This window comes from Carassius auratus, chromosome 46 (assembly GCF_003368295.1).
Source record: "Carassius auratus strain Wakin chromosome 46, ASM336829v1, whole genome shotgun sequence".
NCBI classification, from domain to species: domain Eukaryota; kingdom Metazoa; phylum Chordata; class Actinopteri; order Cypriniformes; family Cyprinidae; genus Carassius; species Carassius auratus.
Genome location: NC_039288.1, coordinates 8293653 through 8307560, shown reverse-complemented (window position 1 = coordinate 8307560; position 13908 = coordinate 8293653). Strand labels below are relative to the sequence as shown.

General features: G+C 38.6%; 2 protein-coding genes across 4 annotated transcripts; both read left to right on the top strand.

Moving 5' to 3' along the window:
- The first annotated feature begins 1670 nt into the window (after positions 1-1670).
- Positions 1671-9319, top strand: LOC113064062 (heterogeneous nuclear ribonucleoprotein H-like). Of its 3 annotated transcripts, none has more exons than XM_026234586.1 (12): positions 1671-1824; positions 2392-2491; positions 2608-2763; positions 2862-3005; positions 3424-3562; positions 4976-5157; positions 5255-5364; positions 5463-5598; positions 5712-5795; positions 8193-8237; positions 8552-8641; positions 8737-9319. In XM_026234586.1, the coding sequence occupies exons 2-12, from the start codon at positions 2407-2409 to the stop codon at positions 8823-8825; spliced, it is 1260 nt and encodes a 419-aa protein (XP_026090371.1). In that variant the 5' UTR covers positions 1671-1824; positions 2392-2406; the 3' UTR covers positions 8826-9319. The 3 variants fall into 3 exon arrangements, with proteins under 3 accessions (XP_026090371.1, XP_026090373.1, XP_026090372.1); XM_026234587.1 differs by having other exon boundaries at positions 1705-1824; positions 2389-2491; XM_026234588.1 differs by lacking the exon at positions 8193-8237.
- A 479-nt stretch (positions 9320-9798) lies between these two features.
- hbegfb (heparin-binding EGF-like growth factor b) lies at positions 9799-12857 on the top strand. The gene is made up of 6 exons (XM_026234589.1): positions 9799-10070; positions 10438-10644; positions 10955-11144; positions 11484-11639; positions 11735-11823; positions 11903-12857. The coding sequence occupies exons 1-5, from the start codon at positions 10028-10030 to the stop codon at positions 11808-11810; spliced, it is 672 nt and encodes a 223-aa protein (XP_026090374.1). The 5' UTR covers positions 9799-10027; the 3' UTR covers positions 11811-11823; positions 11903-12857.
- Positions 12858-13908: the final 1051 nt, after the last annotated feature.

Sequence of the window (13908 nt, the reverse complement as noted above, 5' to 3'; positions counted from 1 at the left end):
GGTATAGTGGCATATTAAATACAGTGATGTCAACCCCAAAACTGACATGTAGACAGTAATAACTCATCTACAACAACATAAATGACATATTTATTTCAAAAGCAGCATGCTGGCTCTGAATGCAAAAGTGTGGAACAGGTACTCCGGGTTTGATCTGGAGCGTTTAGATCATCACCAGTGTCTGCATTACAGGTGGAGACAGGAGAGATGCCACTGCGTATTAGGAGGGTCAAGACCATGTTGGCATGTTGGACAAAAGTACAAGGACATAGTAGAGTACACCCTACGAAGAATATCTTACAAGAATGCTCGGAGCACAATTAAAGCAATTTCTATAGTTTCGGATGGGAATGCAAAGGCACAAAATGCAGGTCTCAGTCAGTTGCAAATAAGTCCTACTGTGGCAGTATCAATGATACCAACCTGGTAAGACAAGCCTACAACAAATAATAAAGGATAAATCAAAAATAATACCACAATGGGTAATAGTTCAAAACAATGTAAAGCAGTATCAGAATTAACTAATCATATTTACAGATAGATCAAAACTACCGAAAGCAGGCTTCACTGATGCTGCTTTTGTCATTCCTCACTATGATCAACAGATCATCTGTCAGTATTCACTGTGGAATTAGCAACCTTACTGGCTTTACAGTGGGTGGAAGAAAATAATCAGAACCAAAGTGTCACCGTAGCTTCAGACAGTTCATCAGCGTTATCAAGTAGGCCAACTAAGTCTGGGAAGACATCATGTAGACAAGATGTTATTTATCAAACATTCCATCTGCTTCTCATATTCCATAATCTGGGCGATCTGGACATCTCCTTCCTTTGGGTTCCTGCCCATGGATGAAAGGAAATGAGATTGTGGATATTCGAGCAAAAGGTTCTATAAAGCATGAAAAAGTAGAAATACAAAACCATGATAAAGGAACACTCACTCAAAATATGGCAGGAACATTGGAACATTGCTGACACAGGGCATAATTTCTACAACATAAAACAAGTAGTCATGAGAATAAGCAAGGGCAGACACGTAAAGTAATAGATGTTAGTCTCATGTCTTAGAATAGACCATGCTGGTTTAAATTCAACACTACATAGAATAGGAAAAAAAAAAACACTGGGCTATGCACACACTGTAATGTAAAAGAGGCAGTGAAACATATGCTACTAGACTGAAAAAGATATGAGGAGGATAGGGCAGAGTTAAAGACAAAAATTGGTGAACAAAACATAACACTTGAGCATTTATTATGCTCCAGTAGGTGGCGGTAAAGCACCTTGAGTTGCCAACTGCCATAAAACTTGAAAGAAGTAAAAGAATAGGGAAGAAGAAAGAAATATATTATTTTTTAAACTAGCAGGACTTGAGTTGAGGCTTTTCCTCTTTTATTAAAATATAAAAGTTTTGTTTGGTCACAGTAATGAGCATAAAATGATCTCCAAGGCAGTTCTTGCATGATACAGGACTGTAAGAATTTAGGTCAAACTTTGACCCGTGGAGGGCAGCAGCGTCTACACCGCCGGAATTCTACAAAAGAAGGAGAAGAAGAAGAATATTTTATTTTTATTTTTTTGTGGGTTTTTTTTTTCCTCATCATAGATAATGCATAAATCTTGAGCCACACTCCAGTCCAGTCGGTGGCGGTAATTCACCTATTATAACCTGGTTTGCCAACCGCCAATAAAACACCAAAGAAGAAGAAATAGGGAAGTGAGCGTGGAAAATCACCGGAAGTTGTCATATTGAGCACTGAAAGAGAAGCACAGAAACGTTCAAACGTGACCACGCAGAGCAGAGAAAATACCAGTTATACCAAGGTATCATGTGTATTACTCGTCTTCTAAAAAACTATATTCACAATGTACAGTGTAAGAGTTTGAGAGGTTGAATTCCTGTTTGCGTTAAAGGAGTAACGTTATCTGTTATGAAGCTGCCGGCCTTCAGAGGCCTGCGTGCGCTCTTTGTTTGAGTCCTGGCCGTGTGTATGTGCCTTATGCGCCCTTATAACAGAGCCAGTAGATGCTGGGTTTGTTCCATAGTAAACATTAGTGGTTTGTCAGTTTAACAAAGTTTTATATATATATATATATATATATATATATATATATATATATATATATATATATATATATAACACACACACACACACACACACAAAGCTGTACCTACGCAAGATACCGCTAAAGCTTGAATGGGACACCACTGCAGCTGTAAACACTATATATATAGTTACATAAACACTATATTTATATAGACTTTGTTCTTGCAGTCACTGTTGATTCTCAGTCAGTCTGACCAGGGTGTTTCTCAGTATCTTCATCAGGAATACTTGAGCGGTGTATGAACGTTTTTTCTCATTAGTTTTTTCTCTAACTTGAAAGCAGACTCCTTGTGTTATCATGGCTGATGATGAAGGGTTTGTCGTCCGTGTTCGGGGTTTGCCTTGGTCGTGCTCTGTAGAAGAAGTGTCCAGGTTTTTTTCAGGTAAGAACATTGAGTCTGCATACCGATCCTCATAATACTCTTCATTATGTATTACATATTTTCCTCATAATATATCTTTAGCTTTAAAGTTAACAAAGTTGAACCATTTTTTTCAGACTGCAAAATTGCCAACAATGGAACAGCCATCCACTTTACATACACACGAGAAGGCAGACCGAGTGGAGAAGCATTTGTGGAGTTGGATTCAGAGGAAGACCTGAAATTTGCCGTCAAGAAAGACAGAGAAACAATGGGGCATAGATATGTGGAAGGTACGAGGATCAGTGTGTTTATGTACGCTGCTATTTAGAAATTTGGGGTCAGCACTACCTCACAGTTTGAATTGTTTTCTTTCTGTTCTTATTCTCAGTATTCAAATCAAACAACGTGGAAATGGACTGGGTTATGAAGCACACTGGTCCAAACTGTCCAGAGACCGAGGGAGATGGACTAGTCAGATTGCGTGGGCTTCCTTTTGGATGTAGCAAGGAAGAGATTGTGCAGTTTTTCTCAGGTATATTCAAACTCCTCGCTGCAGCCCTTCACATAGTCATCGGGAGAAGTAATGGCCAAGCGTAGTACTCATTGAGGTGAATCTGACCATTCCAATGGTTGCTAGAATAATTTGACACATTTAGTAAATTAATCCAGCACTGTTGCCCCAAATTATTCTGCTAGGATTATTCATTTGTTAGCTACATTATTTTGGGATGGCCACTTTATCATCAAGTCTAAGCCAAGTTAGTGGAGTGCTTGCACACTTCTAGGCCATGTTCCCCAGTGGTGGAACTCTCCCAGTAATAAGCAATATGCTTTTTTTGTTTTAAATTCTTATTTTCATTCAAGACAAAAACAAAACAAAAAAACATTGTAAATGGGCATGTGATTTATTTAATATGTACCCGTTGGGGTTATCTGTCCTTGGGTTGAAGGGTTGGAAATCGTGCCAAATGGGATAACATTGCCGGTGGACTTCCAGGGGAGGAGTACGGGGGAGGCCTTCGTGCAGTTTGCTTCACAGGAAATAGCTGAAAAGGCTCTAAAGAAACACAAGGAAAGAATAGGGCACAGGTGGGGATGGATGGTTGGATTTTCATGGATAGCTGTTTTTCATGTGGTAAACACCTACTACAGTAAACGTTCAAAGTGGTATGCAACATGAATTTACACACGCCACTTGGACATGCACACATCTTTACCATTGGGCTCCCAGGGCCTTGATGGATTCCTACTGTTTTGTTTCCTTAGGTGTTTATTTGTGAGCAGTCGTGAAAATGTCTGGATTCAAAAAGGCTGAATGCATGTTTAGTGCATAGCAATGGTGCACTTGGGCATCATGGGATTTTTTTATTCTTATGCAAATGAGTGCAGTGCAGCAGCCGGTTTGAATACCATTTTAGACTGGATTGTGTAATTGGTCTCTATTTACTGAAGTAGTTGTTAGAGTTTAATGCATGGGTGGCATAGCAAAATGTAACGGCTGTTTAAAAAGCTTTGAATTTTGTTACTTTGAATACAGCAACTGTATTATTAAAGGAATAGTTCACCCAAAAATGAAAGTTTGATGGTTTATCACCGTCAGGCCATCCAAGATGTAGATGAGTTCGTTTCTTCACCAGAACAGATTTGAAGAAATTAAGCATTCCGTCACTTGCTCACCAATAGATCCACTGCAGTGAATGGGTGCCGTTAGAATAAGAGTCCAAAGAGCTGTTAAAAACATAATAATCCTCGCAAATCCAGTCCATCAATTAACTGAAGTGAAAAGCCTCGTGTTTGTAATAAATCCAACTTTAAAGTCCACTCATCTATTCATAATATTGTTCTCTTCAGTGAAAAGGTAATCTTGTAATAATCAGGAGGGAAGTGTCCACAGATCATTCACCATTTATATGTAAAATAATTTAATAATGAGTTTTTGACAATAGGCGATGGAATTTTTCATTAGAGAAAGAGTTGTTATGGGTTCTTTAGCAGTTTGACATGACGTTAAAACGCCTTGATGTATTTCTTTCTTACAAACAGTCTTTTGCTTCACAAGACATTTAATTGTCATGTGGATTATTGCGATTGTTTTTTTATCAGCTGTTCGGACGCTCATTCTGACAGCACCCATTCACTGCAGAAGATTCACTGGTGAGCAAATGATGTAATGCTAAATTCCTCAATCTATATCTTGGAATTGCATTTTCATTTTTGGATCAACTATTAAAGGTATACCATTTATTTTAAAATTATAAAAGGGCTTAATGTTCTTTTATAAAGCTCTACAATGGAGACCTTTATAATTTTGTGAAGAAGGTGGTCAAAAATAAGTACTAATATCAAACTGTCAAATGCATGTATATTGTACATGTAGCACATGGGAATGTTTACAGTATCATACTTATAATTTTGGTTCTTTGGTGTCCATTTTGCTTCTGAACAGGAGAGTTTGTGTTGAGTTCTTGCATTGCACCTTAATGTTCATGTGTACGGTTGTAGGTATATTGAAATCTTTAAGAGCAGCCGAGCTGAAGTGCGGACACATTATGAACCCCCACGTAAAGGCATGGGCATGCAGAGACCCGGGCCTTACGACCGGCCCAGCGGAGGAGGCCGAGGCTACAATGGCATGAGTCGTGGGGGATCCTTTGATCGGGTGCGACGTGGTGGGTACAGTGGAGGTGAGACCAGCTCCTTTTGCCAATGTGCCACATTTTTGTGCTTTAGCCATCTTGCATGTGCTTTCTTTGATTCTACTTGTGTATTTGTGTTTAATAGGAGGCTCAGATGGACGTTATGGTGATGGTGGGAGTTTTCAGAGTACCACAGGACATTGTGTTCATATGAGGGGGCTCCCTTTCCGGGCAGCAGAGCCTGACATCTACAATGTAAGTTTGGGGGCTGTTTGATACGCTTAATTTATGACTTGAAGGTCATTTGGAAATATATTTGGATGTTAAAATGAAGTTCAACCTTTTCTGTGCAGTTTTTCTCTCCTCTGAACCCGGTGCGTGTGCACATTGAGATTGGGCCAGATGGGCGGGTAACGGGTGAAGCTGACGTGGAATTTGCAACACACGAAGATGCAGTGGCTGCAATGTCAAAGGACAAAGCAAACATGCGTACGTTAGGTGTATCCTGACTAGAAAGAGTTGTTTTTGTGTTACTGATATTAAATAAGGGGATTTAACATTCAAAATGTGTATTTATAAATCACCCTCCTTTTCCTTTTCAGAACACCGTTATGTGGAGTTATTCTTAAACTCCACAGCAGGGAGCAGTAATGGGGGCTACGGCGGGCAGATGATGGGGGGAATGGGTAAGTTAATGGTATAACTACTGAGACTATTTATATTAAATTGAGATGGCCAAGTTGATGTGATGTGAATGTCACAATAATCAGGGTTTCTGCAGGTCTTAAAGGTCTCGAAGTCCAATACATCCATTAAAACATCCTTAAATCAAGACACATTTACTGAAGATGCAAATTGAAGATATGAAGTCTTGCTTCTGGGAAATTGAACAACTGGATAATTTTAATTATTTAACTAATGTTGCTTTCTTAAAACTAGATTTGTAATTTTTAGGGCCGGGACTCGATTTAAAAAAATAATTAAGTGAATTAGAGGCTTTGTAATTAATTAATCGCATATAAATATTTGACCTGAGAACAGTGAGAAGTATTTTTTTTCCACAGGGATTTATAGTATACCATTGAATAATGACTGAATACATAAGCTTTAGCAACAAAATATTGTTTATTTTTGTTCAACCAAGTCTAGCAGACCAGTGAAATTTTTGCCATGAAGTGTAGCAATAGCATATTTAGAAACAATTTAGAAATGGTACATTTCAGAAATTCAGAAAGCTTATAGGTGCTGGAACCTTCTGTAAAGTGTTTAAGTAAAACACAATACTGTCAATTACATTCAGAACACTGGAAACACTGACTATTAGAAAACATCTCTCTGTTGCTTCAGAGGCCATAACATACTAAGTCCAACTCTCAATAACCTTGGCCAAAACATTAAAGAGTTCAACATAAACTGCCAGTTGCACCAACAAAATAACACATAGTTCAACATAAAGTGTAAAGTCCACGCTAGCTGCTATATGTTTTGCGTTGAGGTGATACTTGAGGCTCGATGTGCCGCGATGATATGTGAACGCTAGTTGGTGCTTCAGTATAATCGGTCCGCCAAAACGAATCCAGTGAGAAACATTCCGCGGTGCAAAAATAAGTTATTAAAAATGCGTGAATTTTTTCTGTTATTAATTAATCTTAATTAACGCGTTATTTTTTGTGTAATTAATTAATCTCAATTAACGCGTTAAAGTCCCGGCCCTAGTAATTTTGCTTCTCATCACGTAAATTTATCTACATAAGAATTTTTTTTCACCGGCCCAAGGAAGGTATCCGGTGCTGGATGAAGGTTTCCTGCGTGTTCGGTCTTTCAGCGCGTAGAGTTATTCAATTTAGGTTAAACTCAAATCTGACTCCATTTTATTATTTAATCTGACTGTATTTTAGTATGACCTTGAATTTAGGTTGAAATGCAAATTGGTTGTATGCTTTTTTTTATTCGTATTATTCTGACATTTATTCTAGTTAACTCTTTACTTTTATATTAACTCGTTCGTTCGGGTGCTCATGTTGCTAACAAGGATTTGTCAATAATTACGGAGTAAAACAGAATAAAATCAAATGTAGCAATTTATTTTCAGTCAGGTTAATGTGTTCTGCCAATTACATATCCATTTGAAACATATCAATCATAGCATTATAAAACATCAAATCCCACAGATTAATCTAAAAGTAAAATATGCATACCTGACCTTAGAAAATACATACCATATTTTCCGGACTATAAGTCACACTTTTTTTCATAGTTTGGCTGGTCCTGCGACTTAGTCAGGTGCGACTTATCAAAATTAATTTGACGTGAACTAAGAGAAAACATTACCGTCTCCAGCCGCGAGAGGGCGCTCTATGCTTCTCTGTGCTCCTGTAGCCTACCACTGAAGACATAGAGCGCCCTCTCGCGGCTGTAGACGCTAATGTTTTCTGTTGGTTCTTCTAAATAAATGTGACTTATATAGTCCTGTGCGACTTATGTTTTTTTTTCCTCATCATGATGTATTTTTGGACTGATGCGACTTATAGGTGCGACTTATAATCTGAAAAATATGGTAGTATAAAGTGAAGAGACACACTACGGGATCGCCCTGATCCTTTTGCTGAAATCCTTTAAATACGTCAGACCAAGACAAACATCCCCCGAGATGGAGAACAATTGGAATTTATTAAGTCAGGTCCCAGACCAGGGTAGTTTACACCTCAAAGGGAACAGAAGGTAATTTACATGGAAGACCCTGGAAAAGGGTACTCCCATTACTCCCATTGATTAGTAATCAAAATATCTCTTAACTCCTAGGAGCTGTATGATCTTTGAGTCTACTTTGTAAGATTGAGACCATTGTACTAGTCGTTCCGAGACAAGTCAAATGACACCAAACATGACTGTAAATATCACTTACATTAATGCAGAATATTATACTACTGGCAATTCTGAGTGAAACTAAAGTGGAGGGAGTGTGATGGTGAGGTGTGAACTGCTAGGTGTGATGCGTCTCTGATGGCACTGTTACTTCTGCAGGAGGGTATTCAAGAGAGTGTTCAAATGTTAATCATCAGGAAAGTCCTTTGTTTTCTTAGGAAGTCGTTCCTCAGTCCAGATGGTCCCACTCCAGTCTTACAAAAGTAATGGAGATCTGTTGCAGTTTGTTTATGCATACAGATAAGTTGTGTTTTCAAACTTTGATGCATTGATAATACAATGTTACATTTCGAGACCATATTGACATTTCAATTTATTCCTTGAACTTTCTATACTTGGTGTTAAATTTACCTTCATAAAACTTGGAGAAACCCTGAATAATAGACCAGCATGCAACAGTCATGTCTTATTCTAATCTGTATTAATTGTTGTACTGACAATAGTGAAGCAGCTGTCCTGAGTCTGAGACTAAACTAGTGCTTACATTTTCAGTATAATATATTTATTTATTTTCTAGGAAACCAGTCGTCTTATGGACATGGAGGGCAGCAGATGGGTGGAGGCTACACTGGAGGATACAGCAACCAGGGAGGCTACAATGATTACAGTGGGTTTTAACTTTGTACCATTTTATTGTTGTATATTTTCAATTTTTGCGCACTAATTTCTGGTTCTCACATGTTTATTCCTGCACTTCAACAGATAGCCAGGGTGGAATGAACAGCAGTTATTATGGCAGCAGCCGTGGATCAGTCAGCATGAATGGCATGGGAGGGGGCTGGGGCATGTAGACGCACCTGAAGGAATATATTTGAGTGTTTGGTCTTCTTGCTGAGGCCATCTGGATTTGTTTTTTTGACGACGACTATGGGAAGAATCAGATTCATTCCTTGCCCACCTGTACTCTGAAGCTCAGTGTTGGAATCAGTATTACATTTCCTGCAATTCCTGAGTTGACTGTCAACCGCTGAGTTCAAGTCATGGCGATTGTCCATTAGCCCCATGCTTGTAAATATCCTCCAGTTAAATAGTTCACTTCAGAGACTATAGAGCACCAGCCTCGCATGGCACGATGTGCTGCAACTCCACTTTTTATAATGCGGAAAGAACTTTGTTGAAATTGATTTTTTTAAATAAACTGGAAAATGTTTTTCTTTTCTTGTCTGGCTACTTCACAAGAGGCATATTTTCATTTTCATTGTTGATGTCACGATCCGCTTTATTGGTTTGTATTTGATTTCTCATGTGGTTAATAAACATTCACCAATGTATTGTCTCTGCTTTATGCACATTTTGTCCTTTTTTTCTGTCAGACAAACTCATTAGGTTAAAAAAAGGGCCAACAATAAACCGTAGTTCAAGAACAACCAAGTTAGCATGACTAGACTAATATAGGCTTTCTTTTAGGCAGCTCCTCCTCACTAATGTTTATAAGAAGGATTTGAATTTATGGTTAATGTCTACATATTGTCAGCTTATTATTTTGAGCACAAGGTGGTGCCAGTGATCCAATTACAGATAATGATCACAGTTTTTAATGAACGATTTCTGTATCCTGAAATAATACAAGTATTTAAAAGTAATCAGTGATTTCAGACCGTTTCAATTTTTATTAACTCTTTATCCATTCTCTCTCTCTCTCTCTCTCTCTATCTATCTATATATATATATAGCACTCCTGTACCCTAAAATCATTGGCATGTCAAATTTTCAAACAGTCTCAGCCAGACAGACTATATATTAGCTTTGTGTCTTACGTGCTTATGATTGATTAGGTGTGGCAAAAATGATTCATAAAAGGGAGGTGTGTCTGTCTATATAACTGCACTGGCGCGCGCTCTTGTTTCCAGCAGAACTCCGCACGAGACTTTTGACACAGTCCCCAGCACGCGCATTTAAGTCCAGATCGCGGACGGTGCTGGAGGCAGGGAGGCAACGTTACAGCGAGACCGACTTCTGATCCTGTAATATCTCGGATTATACTAAAAGGAGTATGTATACGTTACGAATCGCGACATTTCTCCTCTGTTGTCTCGGTGAGTGTTTAAAACTATGGTTTCTTAATGAAACATGCTGTTATAACTTGCACGCGGACCTAGCCAATATATGTGGCACTTTGTTACATCAGGTTCTTAAATGAGTGTGAGACCTTTTAAGAGACATTTTTTTTTTAAGTAAATGATTTTTTGCTGTGAGTTTATTCTAACCACGTTTGACAGATTACTAATCTTATTCCCCAATTTGGCCGTGGTTTAATTGAACATTTTGCATTATACTTGTATCTATAATCTCCATCAGCTTTCAGTTTTGCCATTGTTCTTTTTTTACGTTTACATATTGACTGTATGCAAGATACACAAAATAAGTGTTTTATATCTATTAAGTGTCTTGTTCTTGTTCCAGTGTTACTCAAGGTGTGCAGTGGCGCCTCAGTGGACAGGTATGAGAGTGCCAAACCCAGAACAACAGTGGGCAACCTCTTTCACACCCTAGAGAAAATAAACACAACCCAGCACCAGGTGGACAGTGGGACTGCTGTGGATGAAGATGATGATGATTATGATGAAGATGGTGATCTATCTGATGATTATGACTCTAACCAGCCAAGAGGTAGAGTTGCTATATTTCTTTGAATGCAATTTGTAAAGCTGGTCAATTAGTGTTTCAATGCTTCTCGCAATTTAACTGCAAAAAAACATAATATAATTGTTTAACATAAGTACATTTTGAAGTCACACTTTGTGGAATGACTACTTATGTAAACCAACTGATTATTAATTTACTATTAAAAATAATCATAAAACTAAGTGGCGTATACTTCAACAGGAAATGCTAGTGAATATATGAAATGAGTGGGATAGACTATTATATGATATTAGATCATGATGGACTGACATCACTGCTCTTTCTTGCTCAACAGTGGCATTTTCCACCAAACCCAAACATCCGTCAGTGATTCCCACTACAGAGAAGAAGACAAAAAAAGGGAAAAGGAAGGGCAAAGGAAAAGGCAAGGGAAGAAAGAAGAACCCCTGCCTGGAGGAATACAAAGATTTCTGCATTCACGGAGAGTGTCAGCATCTGAAGGAGTTGAACACTCATTCTTGTGTGTGAGTGTCATACAGTTTTTCAGTTTTTGTTCAACAAATTAAGAACATCTTTTGTTTTAGGCTTAACTTTTACTTTTATTCATCTAGCTGTATCCAAAGCTGTTTACAAATGAAGGAAAAAAACAAGCAGTTAATCATATAAAGGCCCCCAATATCAGCAATATTACAATATACAGTTTGAATAGTAGAGCAGAAAAAAAGTAGAATGATGAGATAACATAATTAATTGTTTTTACAGAATAGGAATTTAAATGAATATTTGAGTAAATCAATGAATATGATTCTCGTGTTGCGTGGTAACACACTAATTTAGATTTTTTTGGATGGTCTTTCTCACAGTTGTAAAGCAGGATACTCAGGAGAGAGGTGCCATATATTTACACTACCAGTTGGTAAGGAGGAACAGCGTTACAGCCGGACCACAGCTCTAGCGGTCATCGCTGTGGTCCTGTCCCTCATGTGTCTCACAATCATCGCTATTCTGCTGGCCCTAAGGTGAGTTACCATGAATCAGCATTCTATTATTCTCAATCACTAAACCACTGTTGTTTGACAAAATTCCTTAGATATTCAGCATGTTTCTCTTACAGGTACCACAAAAAAGATGATGCTGATGTAGAAAGAGAAGAAAAGGTCAAACTCCAGGCAACGTCAGTACAGAAGTGATAAGGGAAGAAAGGTAAATAGTTCTCAATGAATGGCCAGACTTTACTTCTTATTCAGTTTAATCCAAAATAATATTTATTACTGATTTACAGGGTGAAGAAAGCCGAAAGGATGTGTGACCCATGGATAGATAGCCCCCGTTCAAACTGATCCTATGTCCTGCAGTCATGGCGGCTGTCTACACTGGCATGAAGGATGTTTTGAATGCTGCTTCCATGTGCAGTACAATGTCCTTATCAATGTATTCTCCTTGTGGAGAGCATACTGAGAGGACTGAACCGAATGAATGTATTGCGACTTTAATCAAGTTGCTTTTTTGTTTGTTGCTTATTTATTTATTTCAAAAAGGGTGTTTCTAGTTCCCTTTCCAAGTCTCTCCAATTGCGTATACACGCTTATGGGGGAGACTACCGTTTAATATTGATACTGAAGCCGGATTTGTTCACAATGTGTACCTGTACAAACAAATGGTTCTTCAACCCATCAAAAGGGGAGGAGCCAACTACTAGTCAAGAGCCATTCGTCAAAATCTATCCTGACCAGCAAGAGAGGAAGATTAGAGGGCTAAGTCTCACAGAGGCTGTGTTTCCCTCAAAGAAGACTCGTGTCTGCTTTCCGTTTCCCGGCCTTGTGTTTGATGGAAGCTCTTTTGTAACTGGACCGGCCCTTCAGCCCAAGAAAATTGTTGCTGAGATAGTTGACCCACAAACTCAAAAGAGCATTTCATGACTTCTCACTGCCGTGGCAATCAGTTCCCTACCCCATATTGGCAATCTGCCAATCAAAACACTAAAACCACTGTTCATCTGGCTTCAGGCTTGGACAGCTTTCCCGGATGTGTCAGGTTGTAAAAGTGCAAGGTTGTATAGGTTGTAAAAACCATAGAATGAGGTTACTCATTCCAGTTCGCACGAAGGCCACTTATGCCGCATTTCCACCATTACCCAGAACATTTGTACCAGGAACTTTTTTCCCCCCAGACCTGTTGCTTTCTGCATTTCCACCGCAGTGTAAAGTACCGGGAAGATTCGACAAATAGTCTGGTGACGTAGGTCTGCGCGCGTTTCTCAAAACAAAGTACGCTGATTTTGGATGTACATCCTCGGTAGATCAGACTTTGTGCATTCGACTCGGGAGTGTGATGTCTGCGACGACGTAAATCCGGTAATTCTGCAAACGGCAGCGTACTTGATAACATCAGTCAGCTCGCCTTGACTACTGCAATTTTCCTCACTGTATATTTACAATAAAACGAAATAGGATATCAAATACCACTGCCTCCTTTCATTTTCATTTAAACATAATAACAGCTGCAGAAATGTACTTAGTTCAGGGATATATGTATTTATACAGCCATTACAATGAAACAAAATATTATATAAATTTGCCTATTTTAATTTTAACATATAGATAAATTGAATACAGACCAAAGATAACCTGTTAGATTTACCCAAAACAAATGATATTTTATGTTTAACCACTAAAGAGACATCAAAGCCAGCGGGACATATCAGAAGGTCTAGCCGAGGTGAGGCTCACGTCTCCAAGATCGGCGAAACACATTTTTAAATAGGCGCTGTCTTTATAAATAAACCAAATATTTGAGTTTTAAACAACTACATTCTCGCCTGAAATACTTTTAAGATTACATTTCATGACACAATAACAGTAATATTTTGATCCGAATAAATGGTGGTTGAACTCAACCAATGCTGTATGAACTCAACCAATCAGGACGTTTAGAGCACAAGTCCCGCCCCCGAAAGTTCCAGAACTTTAAAAAAGTACTACTTCGCCAGCAGGGACTTTTCTGAGGGGCATTTTTTTTTTACCCGGAGCTTTATTTAGTTCCTGGTTTCTGCGGTGGAAACACACGAAGTACCAGGCCAAAGTCCCTAGTTCCTGGGTAAAGTTACTGCGGTGGAAACGCGGCATTAGCTTCAGATGTATTATTCATACTTTGGTACAGCATAGTGATGCACATGCTTACAGGCTGAAGTGCAAACATTGCTTGTAAAAGGAGCAATAGAGACTGTTCCCCCGGCGAACAGTGAGCAATATAGCTCGCCTGGTTCAAATGATCTGGTCTGTCTTCTAG

Excerpts from the sequence above, each read along its gene's own strand:
- hbegfb (XM_026234589.1), top strand. The coding sequence starts at position 10,028 with ATGTATACGTTACGAATCGCGACATTTCTCCTCTGTTGTCTCG. Across the intron at positions 10,645-10,954 it reads TGACTCTAACCAGCCAAGAG|TGGCATTTTCCACCAAACCC; the intron begins GTAGAGTTGCTA and ends CTTGCTCAACAG. Across the intron at positions 11,145-11,483 it reads TTGAACACTCATTCTTGTGT|TTGTAAAGCAGGATACTCAG; the intron begins GTGAGTGTCATA and ends TCTTTCTCACAG.
- LOC113064062 (XM_026234586.1), top strand. The coding sequence starts at position 2,407 with ATGGCTGATGATGAAGGGTTTGTCGTCCGTGTTCGGGGTTTGCCTTGG. Across the intron at positions 3,006-3,423 it reads GATTGTGCAGTTTTTCTCAG|GGTTGGAAATCGTGCCAAAT; the intron begins GTATATTCAAAC and ends CTTGGGTTGAAG. Across the intron at positions 5,365-5,462 it reads CAGAGCCTGACATCTACAAT|TTTTTCTCTCCTCTGAACCC; the intron begins GTAAGTTTGGGG and ends TTTTCTGTGCAG.